The 15,096-nt window shown below is 35.4% G+C and overlaps 2 protein-coding genes across 2 annotated transcripts in view; one reads left to right on the forward strand and one right to left on the reverse strand.

The window, feature by feature from the left end:
• Positions 1–463: 463 nt before the first annotated feature.
• LOC144962480 (zinc finger protein-like 1 homolog) lies at positions 464–14,239 on the reverse strand. The gene is made up of 6 exons (XM_078895470.1): positions 14,041–14,239; positions 6,767–6,887; positions 5,501–5,694; positions 2,468–2,759; positions 2,092–2,221; positions 464–1,496 (listed from the first exon to the last, which is right to left on the reverse strand). The coding sequence occupies exons 1-6, from the start codon at positions 14,140–14,142 to the stop codon at positions 1,292–1,294; spliced, it is 1,044 nt and encodes a 347-aa protein (XP_078751596.1). The 5' UTR covers positions 14,143–14,239; the 3' UTR covers positions 464–1,291.
• A 195-nt stretch (positions 14,240–14,434) lies between these two features.
• The window catches only part of LOC144962484 (gamma-tubulin complex component 6-like), a 37,626-nt gene continuing 36,964 nt past the window's right edge, over positions 14,435–15,096 (forward strand). The window contains exon 1 of the mRNA XM_078895473.1: positions 14,435–14,682. The gene's annotated coding sequence lies outside the window, so the exon portion shown is untranslated. The remainder of the gene's footprint in view (positions 14,683–15,096) is intronic.

Here is a 15,096-nt window from a genome sequence, read left to right on the forward strand (position 1 = left end):
CTAAGGACGAATGAGATATCTCATTGTGTTTTATTGATAGGGAAACCCCGAATCGTCTAATAAATTGAAGCTTAAAATTCAATACTTATCGTTATTTTTTTCTCATTTATATGGATTTTACGGGAACTATTACAATTCAACTGTTTTTGTTGTTGACCGAATAAGGGTTTAGAGTCTGTATTAAGTATTTTGTTCTTTTGTTGAAGCTGTTATATTCATTTTTGTTCAATATCTTTTACACTCCACAGCTTCTAGCAGCTAGATACAGTTTCCATTAAAAAATAATTTTATTTTGTAGTAAGCGGAAGAAAGGAGTGGAGATTCAGTTGTAGACTAGATGAGGACAAAATGGTTGTAACAGGAAAGACATGTGCTCAAGTGTGTGTGTGTAAGTATAAGAAAAAGAAAAGGAGGGGAGAAGAGAGAGAAATAGAGGGGCAGACAGATAGAAAGATTGAAAATATTTTTATTTTTTTTAGAAATGGACAGTTTAAAAGGCAAGAGTGCTATCCATATGTTCATTTTCTCACACTTTTTGAAAAATGCCTAAGCTCAGTTTCGTTAAACACACAATGCCAGTGTTTCATTTTGACCCTTTAAATCTTGAAAAAATAATAATCTATAAATAAAAGAGGTTTAACTCTTTCAGCGCCATTGGCCGCACTGTGTGCCAGAGCAGAATCTGTCCTACTGGCCAATGGCTGCACAGTGCAGCAGGTCTTGAAAGGAAAAAATAATAATGTAATCCAATCCAACTTTCTACAAAAGTACTATCAACTGAACCAATGGTATCATTTCTTTCATCAGAACATTCAATTAATATCAGGGGGTGTTTTAATTGAGATTATGCGCCAAATTTGAATGTTGCTTTGTCTTAGCTTGTCATTATCATACTGCCTCAATCAGGTGTCAGCCAGTTTGTAACGGAAATGCAAATATAACCTCAGCACTCAAAGAGTTAATATGTGAAATATGGTATCCGAGTAACTCTTAGAGAACTTTTTTTGCTGTTTGATTGGAATAGCCCAGTTGTCCTTTTAACCCACCAAATAAAAATGCCTCAATTTAGAATGGCTGCCTGCTTCTCTACTTTGATGTTTGGACTGTCTTAGCCTGTCATTCTCATGCTGCTTCAATCAGGTGTCAGCCATTTTGTGACGGAAATGCAAATATAACCTCAGCACTCAAAGAGTAAATATGTGAAATATGGTAACCGAGTAACTATTAGATAACTTTTTTTGTGTGTGTGGAATAGCCCAGTTGTCCTTTTAACCCAGCAAATTTAAATGCCTCAATTTAGAATGGCTGCCTGCTTCTCTACTTTGATGTTTGGATTGGCAAGAGGATCAAAGAATGGGTCATCCTCTGTCGCTTGCCTTCCAAGTTTGGAGAAAATGATGATGATGGTGATGAAGCCAATGACACCGAGCAGCACTACGATGGCAAAACGTTTTCTGACAGCATTTGGGTCTTTTCTCCCTTTTTTATCCACAGAGCTGATGATAGGGAAAACACACAAATACAAAATGTTATAACACAAGTTAAAATTTCAACAATTAAACAAATGAAATTCTCTCTATTCAACCTAGGGATCTATCTCAAGAAAAGTTAGGGACTGTTTTTTTCTTCTTTCTAAAAGTGAAAATGAGATGGTGACATAGAACTTGGAACTTAAATCCCCCTGAGTGGAAATACAATACCCTCTCAACAAGCATTACAAACAGGTAGGAATCGGAAATAAAAGCTATATAAAAAAAAGAATACAAGAGACTTGATATGGCTTTCAAAATCCCCTCGTCATTGGAATACCCCCCCCCCCCCCTAAAAAAAACCCCCAAAAAAACAACATATTTTTTAAAATGGCAAATATAACCTTATGAATAGCAATTTTAGATTATAAATAATACTTCTGTAAAAACGTTTATACAAAATAATTAAAAAGGTTTGGATAAGTTTATGGGTGAGAATAGTATTTGTTTCAGAATATACAAAATAAATACAAAGGAAGAAAAAAAGACATAGTCTTTGACAAAATTAGACACTTTATAAATTAAAAATTAGACAGAACATGGGACAAGAGTTGAGACTTACTTAAACCATTGACCAAGCCATTGTAAGGCAGGCCTACGTTTATATTTGTCCTCATCATGGTCATGTGCCCGGACTGTTGACATACCGTACATGGCATCCTCTTTAGTTGAATCGAAAAGTTTACGAGGATCTGAAATAAAGAGTAAAGTTGAGAAAGAAAATTTATGCAGGGCAAGGATTGCAGGAGATCAGGTTATACAATGATTTAAAAAAAGGTGATTTAACTTAAATTATATTGGCAAAATAAAAAACAGAAAAACAAAAGTGTTACCTAAGAGCACTCAGAATATAAAATATACAATGGCCAAAATGGTTGAGAACTTAGTTTCCAAGGGAAGCAACCAGTAAAAAAAAAAACAAAAAAACTCTAGCTTACTGGCAGCAAGTTGTCCTCTTGCACTAGTCCCTTCATCCACACTAATCACACTATGACTGTTAGTTCCCACATTTGCTTTGGAAGGTGGTGTGGCCTGGTAAGGGGCCACCTGAGCACTGGGCCGGGTTCCAACCGTGCTATTGTTCAAAGAGGGTATCACTTGGGAGACGGGCGTGTCTCCAAGACCTGGGGCATAGTCGAGGTTGGCATCGGACCGGAGATTAGAAGATCCAACCATTCCATTGACCGTTGAACCCATTGAAGGTGGCAGTGGTTGTTCAGCTTCCTCCATCTATTAAAAAAAAAACGATGATAAATAAGTCAATGATGATTTAAAATGCTTTTAATAAAAGCACTATATTGTAATTAATAATAATAATAATAATAAAAATAAAAATAATAATATCAATGTTGATGATAATGGTGATGATGATGATGATAATAATAATAATAATAATGAATCACATTTCATCAGGCTCTAGGCGCTTTACATTCTTAAAATAAATAAAGAAATACAATAATTATAAAGATAACCAATATCAAGAGAGGAATTTTTCGCCAGTGGTTTTATATATTTAATTTAATTTATTTATGCTTGAAAAATGAATAGAAGAAATAAATAAATAAAAAACTCTTTTACCCATTGTTTCAAAGCAGTATTATGTTGGAGTGATAATAATGCTGAATATGAACTTATAATCAAAAGTATGAATCTTAAGTTTAAATTGGGCTAAGGTGTTATATTTCTTATAGATTCATAAAGTATACATATCTATTCAAAGTGCTTGAACGCATTGTGTTAAAAAGACTTTTGTATCATATCCATCTAAATAATTTAAGTGAAAATTTCCAATCTGCCTATAAATCACATCATAGCACTGAAACTGCCCTTTTAAAAGTATGCACTGATATTCTTAATAGTATTGACAAAAAGCATGTCTGTTTATTGACTATGTTGGACCTTTCGGCTGCATTTGACACCATTGATCACGAGATACTTATTAAACGATTAGAAATTACTTTTGGAATAAGAGACACTGCGCTTAGTTGGTTTAAATCATACCTAACATCAAGATCTCAGTGGTTCTGATCGATTGCGCAGTATCAGAAACATTTCCTCTAAATTACGGCGTTCCGCAGGGGTCTGTCCTTGGTCCTGTTATTTTTACTCTTTATACTCAACCTCTTTCGGATATTTTTGTTAAAAATAAATTAATGTATCATTTCTATGCTGATAACACTCAGATCTATGTAAGCGATATCTCTAGTAATATCCCATTATTAATTACCCGTGTTGAAGACTGTATTAGAGATGTTAAATGCTGGATGGAAATTAACAAGTTAAAGCTGAATAATGAAAAGACAGAGGTGATGGTGTGTGGTAGAAAAAGTGTTTTGAAAGATGACTTTCTGAAGTTTACTCTAAATATAAATGGGTGCACAATTAACCTCTCAATGTGTGTGAAAAACCTCGGGGTAATGCTAGATTAACATATGACTATGCAGGCACAGTTTGATTCTCTATGTAGAAGTTTGACAATAGGCTTAAAAAGAATTGCGTCAGTTAGACCTTTCCTAACAAGAGAAGTAACATGCAAACTAATAACATCTTTCATACTATCTAAAATAGATTACTGTAACTCGTTAATCTCGAATGTAAGCAACGATAAAATATCATGCCTTCAAAGTATCCAGAATGCGGCTGCTAAATTGATTTTAAGAAAGAAGAGAACATCCTACTCGTTGCCACTTTTGTATGAGCTGCATTGGTTACCAGTTAAAGTGAGAATCGAATTCAAACTAGCAGTATTGTGCTATAAGTGCCTTAATGATCAAGCACCATTGTATATTACTGAATTTTTAGAAACTTATAAGCCAACGAGGAGTCTACGTTCTGCACTAGATTCTACAAAATTAATTGTTACAAATAAATATAAATATAAATTTTACGGCGGCGGATCGTTCAGTCACGTTGGACCTTCCATCTGGAACTCTCTTCCTAAAAGAATAAGAGAAGCGCAGTCCTTATCAATATTTAAATCAAAGTTAAAACACCATCTCTTTGTTAAAACACATCTTGATTACTGCATCTTTGTAATTTGACTCCAATATGAATGTTAATTTAGTTTATGTTATTATATCATTATTTTATATTATTTCCGTATTTGACATAGCATGTGGATGTATTATAATATATCTTGTATTAATGACTTTATGTTTAGTTATTACATTGTTGTATAATGATAATATTATGTTGATGTAGTATGTATAATGTTTCATTTGTATAATGATGTCACTGTATTATTGTTTCACGCATTGAGCATCACCCAGTGATGAAAATGCGCGTTATAAATGTCATGTATTATTATTATTTAATTGCAAATTTCCATATTTTCTTCTGATCTACTTCACTCTGAGAAAGTACCCTATTGAAATGGTGTGTCACAATCATGACAATCTTAAAATTAAGCTCAATAAATTGGTCGTTATCCAGAACATGCCTTTGGGTTAAAACTCTTAAAATCAATGGATTCAACTTGTAGTGGATCTAAAATAGAAATTGACAATGCTGTTACAGACAAAAAACTCATTTTACAACTTAGTTTAGTGAGAGAATGTAAGTATAAAGCCTTTTCCAAGGATTCAATTTTGCACCAACATAAAAGGACTCAAACCAGGGACCTACAGGTCAAATTCAAAGTGGCATACCATGAGACCACAAATCATTGCTATAAAAAAATATAAAATCTATTTTGAAATTGGATTGTTGTACTATAGGGAATGAGATTAGCGGAAGAGTAGCGTCCCTTGATTGGACGTCACCTTACAGACAGAGAGAACGTCAATATGGTTTTGAAGTGTCTCAAGCTGCTTTCACCGGAAGCGAGGACGAGAGACGCATGCGCACAACCAACATGACGTTCTCTCTCTAATAACTTTTCCGCCGGTGACGTCACAGACTATGGGTGACGTCAAATCAAGGGACGCTACTCTTCCGCTAATCTCATTCCCTCTAAGAGGGTCACCACTCACTAGAGGTAAGCCAAGTCCCGCTCTAGCCCAGTTGACTTGCTGCAAGACTTCTTTCAAATACTCTGCAACAGGAGATACCATATTGTTCTGTGGGAACACGCAAGTATGGCAGGTTGGGCATGTGTAGCCAGCAGGGGCAGTGTGTGGAGGCATTTGCTGGGCGTAGTAGTTGAGGCAAGCCCAGTGAAACACATCTGGAGAGGGAAATAATTGAAATTCACTCAATTCATTCTACACCTAATGGTCAATCACTTAGAAAATATCATAAGAAGAAAGAAAAACATTTTTAAAAAATCCAAACTGGCAATGGTAATAGTAGATTCAAATAGCAGTGCCTTTCACCTCAAGGCTACTGTCCTCACTGTCAGGGAACGCCACAGACAGCAGACCACATTATTTTACACTGCCCTGTGACGAGATTGGTGGTAGGTTTCGAGGCTGTCCTCAACTGCGGTGACAAATTTAAAGACTGTCTGGAGACCTCCAGTGTGGAGATAAAGCCATACGCTACTACTACTATCTCAAGGCTGATAATATAGTTCAGTTAACATATATTACTCTTCATATGACCAGATTGAAAGAGTCTTTATGAATAAATTTGAAATCACAAAGTGATTCAAATGTAACAAAATGCATTTGGAGCATGAAAGAAAGAAACAATCAAAACAAAAACAACCCCCCCCCCCCAAAAGAAAACAAAAACAAACAGAGATAATGTTTTTAAAATTCAACCAGATGATATCAGCGCGGGACAATAATATTGCAGTAGAATGCTTAGACCATAAGGCATGATCTAATTTGCAGCAAAGCTATTGCATGACTACATAAATTACAAAGAAAGACAAAGTGGTACTTACTGTTACAGAATTTGACTAAAAATTAAGAATTAAATTGAATTCCTTTTACCCTATTTTCAAGAAAGTCAGTTTTAAGTGATGGGTTCAGAGTTGGTGGTACAATTAACAAGGTATACATTGACATACAAATAACAACATCAAGTTTATCTGAAAAAATAGGACATTTTCATTTTACGAGACAGTGATAGTTCATTGCATGGATATAATGAAAACTGCAACTCTAGTCAAGATCTGAGCATTTTCTTTAAAATTACACCATTTCTACCAAATTCCCCTTACGGTTAAAGACATAGTGACATATCTGTAGTACTAAAAGTGTTTTTCCAACTGTCAAATACATATAAAATTAAACAAAAAAAACAAGACTACACAGAATTTTAAAAGGATTTTTAATTATTTAAGTACCTACCATAGCAAGTAAGACGTACACAACCTCCACAGTTTTCATCTGAAAGACCACGATTGCATAATGTGCAAATAGGATTATAGTCACTGTCTTGGAGCCATTGAAGGTATGACTTGACAATGCACTGAATTAGGAAAAAGAAAAAGTAAAAAAAGAAGGAAGCTTAAAACAAAGATTTATTTTTTTTGATCGAGGATATCGAAGCATTTCTAATTCTACTTAGCTTATCTTTTTTTTAAAAATTTTTCAGCAATTCTAAATTGCTAGTTTGTAGTTTGGTAAAATTTTGAGGACAATACCATTACCTATGATCACTAATCAATATGATATCTGTATGTATTTTGAGTCACTGAACATGAAACTGTCATTATTTTTTGGCGGAAGAATCTAAATGTTTGTGTATAATTTTTTATTTTTTTTGACTATTTGGCTGGCTCTGGCAGAGGGAACCTAAGCCCTGCAAGTAGTGCCTTACAAACAAAATGTTGGATTTCAGTGTAGAAAAAGTGACAAAATATGACCTAAAAAGACCTAAAGGATGAGGGAGGGGAGAGAGAAAAGGGGTCAATTTAAATGATTGAAAACAACAAATATGCTATTTTATGGGGCCGGTCATTATCAAATTTCGTCCCCATTCAATAAGCAGCAGGCTGTCCCAATTAATCGGCTCGGATTGGGAAAAGGTATGGCTTTTTATAATGAAAAAAATTTATGTTCCCAAGAAAGAAGCGTCCCCAATACTGTTTGGATTGTATTATTATTATTATTAGTTTAAAGAAGACCACCAAGTGGTGTTACCATCTAACTAGTAACCCCTCCCGAGTGAATGCACACATTAAGTTCTTTATTCCAAGCACAATTAATGGAATTCCCTACCCAACAACTTGAGAAATTTGACTTATTCATTCAATTTTATTTATGAAAGAGGAAATTAATAATGAAAACATTCTTGTCACAGAAATAGTAAAAATAGGGACTAGGAACTAGGAAAGCAATAACTGTGATGCAGAGCCTTAGCCTTAACCTAACACACCATCGGACACCACGAAAATGTTGCATTTATCTTCAACTTCAATGTTGAAGTTACTACTACAATGGTAACATTACGACAGTCAGATGGTACATACAGATTGGATTGGATAGAGAGAATGTAGAGTGTAGTTATTAGTAGGGTGGCGTTTTTATGCAAAAAAAAATGCATCGTTTTTACACACCTCCATTCGAGGTGTACAAAAACACAGTTTTTATGCACCTACGTTGGCGGTGCTGGTTAATTAACGAAAATGTTGCAATAGCGATAATAATAACAGATTCATTATATAATAAAAATAGGTAGCGTCAATTGCCAAGGACCTTGACAATTGTCAAATCGTCAATTGCCAATGACCGTGTCAGTTCATCAACTACGCATGTGTACTTTTAACTGCCACGGAGTACCTTTAGTGTCACGAAGTGATGCATTGCCACAGAGTGATGTTATGTATTAATATTAATATTAATTAATACTCTCCTTTCTCTTCTTTCTCTCTCTGTGTCATTTTCTCTTTTTTTCTCTATCACACACACTCTCTCTGTCATTTTCTCTTTTCCCTCTCTGCCATTTTTCCTCTGTGTATGTATTTCTCTGTCATTCCCCCCCCCCCTCTCTCTCTCTCATATTTCCTCTTTTTGTTACGGACCTTGCCAGTTGGTAGATCATCAACTATTTACTATTAATGCCACGGATTGATCTTGTTGCACAAATGTTTTACGTTAATTATTCCGTATTAAGACGATGTGCAGTATATTTCGTTTAAAATAAAGGAAATCTTACTTTTCTTTTTTAATCTAGGACATCTTGCAGGGATTTGCCACTTCGTCCTTCTGTTTTTTTCCCCCCGCTGAATCCGAAATCAACAGTAATTTTTGTTTGATATTATTTTAACTCATCTTGGAATTCGTGAAAAGACATAAAAATTAAAAACAAATGCCAACAAGTGTTGACTTGATCCTTTCCACAACGATTGACAAGGAATGAGTGAATGGCGAATGGAAGAAAAGAAAGTGAAGGGGTTCGAGATTCGTATGCGCGTAAATCGAGGCTCAACTGAAATCACCACATGCAGCTGATTGAGGCCCGACTGAAATCACCACATGCGGCTGAAGAGTTCCAATTTGACTCCTTGGCAATTGATGAACCGTCAACTACCACTACCAAGGACTCACTCCTTGGCAATTGACACTTCCATAAAAATATGTCCAGTAACTATAACATCAAAAATGATTTCTTTCTCAATAAAATAAAATTTAAAAAAAAATGTCCACAATGGGAATTGAAATTGAAGCCAGTACTCACTGCCAGTACCAGTACTTTCAAGGATATTGAAATTAGGTGGAATGCGCATGCGTAACGGAGGTGTGTAAAAACGATCCGTTAAGATACACAGTCAACGGAGGTTCATAAAAACACTACATATTAGTAATAGTATTGTAAATTGCAGTTGAGCAAAGTTATTGAAGTTGAAGTGAAGGAGTAGGGCAGGGAGTAGGCGTAGGAGTAAGATAACAGTAGATAGAGAGGTGGGCCTTTGGCCTACCAACCTCCGCTGCACGTCCAACTCGCCTTGAGCATGCATTCACGTAAAATATAAAGATTTAAAAAAAAAAACTACCTCTGTTTCAAAAACTAGCATCTTTCAACTTTCTAAGAAACATTTTGATTTTTCAGAACTTTAGTTCGTTAAAAAAATACCGGCCAATCTGACCCGTTGAGTCGAATGAAAACGAAATTTTGTTGTTTACACGGTTCAAAGGAAATGCCGTAAATAAGCTTTCATGGACTTCCTGTGTTGTTTTTATAGTGTCACGTGACCGTTTTGAGAAATTTGTCGTCTGCTACAAATAATTAGACCGGTAGGGGGTAGATATTTTCGTTGGAGCAGAGAAAAAGTGAGTATTATTTCTTGGACTTGTAGAGAGGCCTAGGGTCCACCAACAGACCAGTTGATTGAATGAAAGAGAAAAAGGCCTTTTTTATCCGCCGCCACCACCACCTTGAAAGAGTGGAAGGGGGGGGGGGGAATGCATGCCGACGAGAGGGAGACGTGTCGATTGGTGACCTTGGTGACGTAAGAGCATCTCAAGGATGCTGGCAGTTGCAGTTGCAGGTGTTCTTAACCCCTTAACAGCGAAGCTAATTTTTTGCTTTTAGATAGTAGTTTGCTTTTATCTTTATTATTGTTAACGGGAAATACAGCGTTTCCACCAAGAGAGTAGTCAGACTATCTCAACTCGGACTTCAATTGTCTATAATAGTTTTGCCGTTACTTGTTTTTTGATGATAGAAGATTTGGTGTTAGGTCAAAGATCGAATTTCGCCGCTAAAAGGTTGCATTGCTACTGGGTTTGCTCTCCCCCCCCCCCCCCCCCCCCCCACTTTTTTTTTTCTTCTTTTTTTTTCACCTTAATATTGTTGATTGCTGCTATTTCCTTTTTTATGATTAGCAAGTGCCGTAGGAGTCTCACAGGATGCAGGAGTACTGCAATTAACCCTTTGCCAGTGACACTGATTTTTTTGTTTTTCAAATAATAGTCTTCATTTATATTATTTTTTAACGCAGAAAAAAAAACGTTTCCACCATAAGAGCAGTAAGAATATTGATAAAAAGCGCTTTGAGCACGTTGGGTGGATATTGCTCTATATAAAAGCTCAAGTTTTTAAATTGTAATTTGTTTTTTGTCTTTTGATGAAAACGGTAAGATTTTATTTTTGGTCCAAGTAAGATTGATATTCGCCTTTAAAAGGTTAAGTTGTTTTGTTTTTCAAATGCGGATACGTTGCTTCTTCCTTTTTTTCCTCAACTGGCAAGCTATCGCTGTACTTACCCGCATGGCTTGCACACACAAAAGGATACATCTAGGTCACAATACCTTACATCGAGGTCACAAAATCAGACAACTAGGTCACACGTCAAGACATCTCTGTTTCGTTTGTTCCAAGATAGCAAAACAAACCAGACGTCTTGGAGTTCGAAAGAGCTTTCCATAAAATATTTGGTATTTGCAAGACCCCCAGAAACCAATTCCCTATACAGCTCTTGTGCACGGTTACTTATGACCTTGATTTCTTTCGTACCCACCCCCAGAATCCCACTTATTGTGTGTTATAGGCAGAACCATAGCCCTACTATAATGACTCTTTTAGTACGCCATGGGCAGAACATAATAAATAGCTGGGCTGCCACATACGTGACTAAATTGGCCAAAGAGAGAATCTATACTTTGGCATGAGACACCAATTACCTGATGTCTTGGTTATTAATCCTAGCCTAGTGAGAGAGAGAAAACAAAACAATCATACATGTATCTGCAAACAGCAGAACGTTTTCATTTTACATTGAGATGGGAAGGGGAGGGATAACACTATGACAAGAGAGAGAGAGAGAGAGAGAGAGAGAGAGAGAGAGAGAGAGAGAGAGATAGAGAGAGAGAGAGAGAGAGAGAGAGAGAGAGAGAGAGAGAGAGAGAGGTGGGCGGGGGATGGGGGGGATAGTAAGGGGAATGGGAAAAGATGAAAGAAACAATGGGTTGCCTGATGACGTAGATCAAAGGATTGTTACAGCGGTGTTCACGGTGCGTACTTCGTGATATTTTAACCTTTTACAGTGACACTGATTTTTTTTCTCCAGATTGCTTATGCAGAATAAATCGTTTCCACCAAGAGAACAGTAGTAAGAGTATATTTCGACTCGGGCTTCAATTAAACTATAAATCGCAAAGCTTGTCTTTTAATGATAACATTAAGACTAAGATCTGGAGTTTGGGGAGTGTAAGATGGAATCTCGCCATTAATGGTTAAAATTGTTTTGATTAAAAAAAAAAATTCACACACACACACACACACACACACACACACACACACGAGCAGAATGTTGCAACGGTAAACCGGTTTACGTGTACATAGATCCTGAGGCTAGATGCCCCGTTACCGTGTACGTAGGCACTCCCAAAAAAAAAAGGAAGAAAGAAAGAGACACACACACACATACTCACACACACACACACCCACACACACACACAGTCTCGCATCCTCTACGAACTAATTTTGCGCACCAATTTTTACTGCACTTATGCACCAAATTGCATACCTATCTAGGGACACTTTTTTCCGTATCTTTTCTCAATAAACTTTTTAAAAAACCTTCGTTTTGCGCGGCAGGCGGCTGGCACTAGGGGGCACCAACCACTGAATCAGACGAAAAACACACACGATTTAGCGAGGAATGAATCATGAAAATATTTAGGATATAATTTCAAACACAACTTATCTAGTACCGAATGTTTTTTGATAGAAAACAAATGTATCTTCAAATCTAAACTGCTTTTGACGGTAAGCGGTAAGTTTTTTATTTATTTTTCTGTCCAAACGAATGATTTGTCCTGGTATAGAAGCTAAGTATTGGTAACACCGGCGCAGCTCTCTAGTAAGAAGCAGATTCAGATGATACTCTTAGTCTTATCACTATCACTAGGCAGTTTAGTGAGCAGCAGCAGTGGCAGTCAAATTTTGACCCAACTCGCCCATAGGAAAGTTGTGACTGGAAATTGCCGTTCGCGTTTTGGGGGGTTCAATTAAAGATGCATAACTTCGTTATAAAGAGGAATATCGCAGATATTTTGGTATCATTATTTTCGTCTTTCAATTTCCTTTTAAATGGTGCCAATCAAGGAAAAATCCATTAATAATTTCATAAGTTATATGAAGTTAAAATTTGGTAATTTTCAAATGCATTTATTTTTTTATTTACCGCGTGTGTTTTTAAAATTGAAACGCTTGTTTTTAGAATAACATCTAAACTTTATTCATGCCAAATTTCAGGGCTCTATATCGATGCGCAGACACCTTTTAACTCTGCGCCGAAATGCCTTGTTTACATTATCTTCTCATCATGGATGCCGGGCGATATCGATATTTTAAATTTAGTTATGTATTATGTTATATTTAGTCCATAATATTTTCAGTACTATTATTTACTATGTTTTTATTTTGAATACATACTTTCCAACTTTATTTATAGGCATTTTATAGTTTTTGTTTTAAAAGTTCATATATTTCTTCTCTTTGTGAAATTCGATATTAATAATATCGATATTTTAAAAATACCAATTGCTTTAATTTTATTTTATTTTACTTTGCCATCAAGTCATCAAGTTTCTTTCCCATATGTTTAGGTATATTTATCATTTGTATCCATATTTTAAAGGACTTAGCCTTAATAATTATTATGGTAAGAAGTTCTATTAGTTTTGACACCCCCATACATTGAGAGAGAAGGGGGGGAGGGGGATAAAAAATTGTCAGTTCAAATGATGTAATAGCAATAAACCCAAAGTGGTTCAGCAGAATTTTTTAAAGTATTAAAAGCCAGAACTTTCCTTCTAATTATAATAGGGAATCTGTTTCAATTTATTTGAGCTTTTTCAATCTACCATTTTATTTATATGCAATTAAATTGCCATAAGTAAAAATAAACTCATTATGTCATTACACAACATGTTTATATCTTTTCATTTAAATACTCTCAAGCCCTTTTTTATTCTCTATGTATTAATTAAAAGAGGGTAATTATTTGCAATTGTTTCAGTGAGATATTGGGGATAAATCCAAAAGTTCAAAAGTGATAGAGCAAATTCTTTTTACGTCTAGCCGAGTTTTTGATTATGTAACATTTGCGTCATATTATGTAATAATGTGTTCATTTGAAATGTTTATCTTCCTCTTTATTAATGTAAATGCATTGTCCTCGATAAGACGAACATTTTGGTATACAATATATGATAAGAACTCCATATTGACTGTTTTAACCATTTGTTATTAACATCACGCGTTTTCGGTCACAACTTTGCAATGGTAATTTTGGGGTAAAAATGGTCTGAAATTTCAGACTTTGAATTGCCGTAACTACATTTCTAATCAAGATAGAAACAAAATTCAAACTGTTTTGTAATCTGTGTTGCCAGCTCTTTCATATGACATTGGTTTCAAGTGTGTGAGGTACATTTAGAATTTCTATTAAACTCCCTACTATCACTCCACATCCACTCTTTCATCCCCAATTACTCAACGCTATTAAATTGGCAGTTCTCTTTTCTGATCTGATCTGCTTGTCAATTTATACTCTTCTCTTAGGACGACTGTTCAACAGTCTGTTGACGTTGACTGTTACTGTTGGCATTGGCATCTCAACTCAACAATCTCATCATTCTTCGCCAGTTTGTTTTAGCTTTAGTATCCTTACCTTGGTATGATTTGCGACTAAACAGTGTTCACAGACATTTACTCTGTGTTCAAAACAGAACAGATTTGTGACCTTGCGCTTGGGACATTTGCAGAGCCCCATTTTTAATACAAATGAAAAAAAATAACAGCTATCCTAAAATTCTGTTGTTTAGAGCGTCATCGGCCATCTTAGTTTACAGCGTGGAAATCTCGTTTGTAAATCTCGCATATCCAAAACTGTGAATAAGATTACTTGAAATAACAATACAAAATATTTTGTTTTATCACAATGAATACTGAAATTTCATTTTCATCAACAAATTTATAATTAAAATTGTATAAATTTAATAATATATCTTGATTAAGGATAAATCTTTTTCATGGATATTAATCTATCAGTTTTGTTCTCATTCATAACTGCAGACGACAGAGTGACAGAGGGTGTTCAAGTTTTTATGTTCATGGTTCCCAGAAACAAAAGTAGAAAATGTTTACATGGTTTGAAATCCGAAAATGTAAAGCTTTAATAATATCTAAATTTTGTTATCGTCAAGAATTGTTAAGTTAATGATCACTGTGTCCTTTATAAAGACTGAAGATTTGAGCAAAATGAGGAGCTCGCCATGAACACTTAGGTCTGTTATTCTGTTACCAACATCAGGTAAACATGCCCCAACGAATCAACAACAAACTTTCGCCTTGATTTCCTTATAATAGAATATAGAGATAGACGTCAAATTCGATTCATGAAAGGTTTATTGTAACTTACTTAGAATTAGAATAAGATACCTTGGGGGGGGGGGGCTTCCGAAAGCTCCTACATCCCCAGTATTCTTGTTCTAAAGAGCTGCGCCGGTGTTACCAATACTTAGCTTCTATACCAGGATAAATCATTCATTTGGACCGAAAAATAAATAAAAAACTTACCGCTTACCGTCAAAAGCAGTTTAGATTTGAAGATGCATTTGTTTTCTATCAAAAAACATTCGGTACTGGACAATCCTTGATGAATTTCAAAAGTTGTGTTGAAATTATATCCTAATTTTTTTCATGATTCATTCCTCGCGAAATCGTG

The sequence above is a fragment of the Berghia stephanieae genome, chromosome 1 (assembly GCF_034508935.2).
Source record: "Berghia stephanieae isolate SIO BIC M18660-M18661 chromosome 1, UCSD_Bste_1.3, whole genome shotgun sequence".
NCBI lineage: Eukaryota > Metazoa > Mollusca > Gastropoda > Nudibranchia > Aeolidiidae > Berghia > Berghia stephanieae.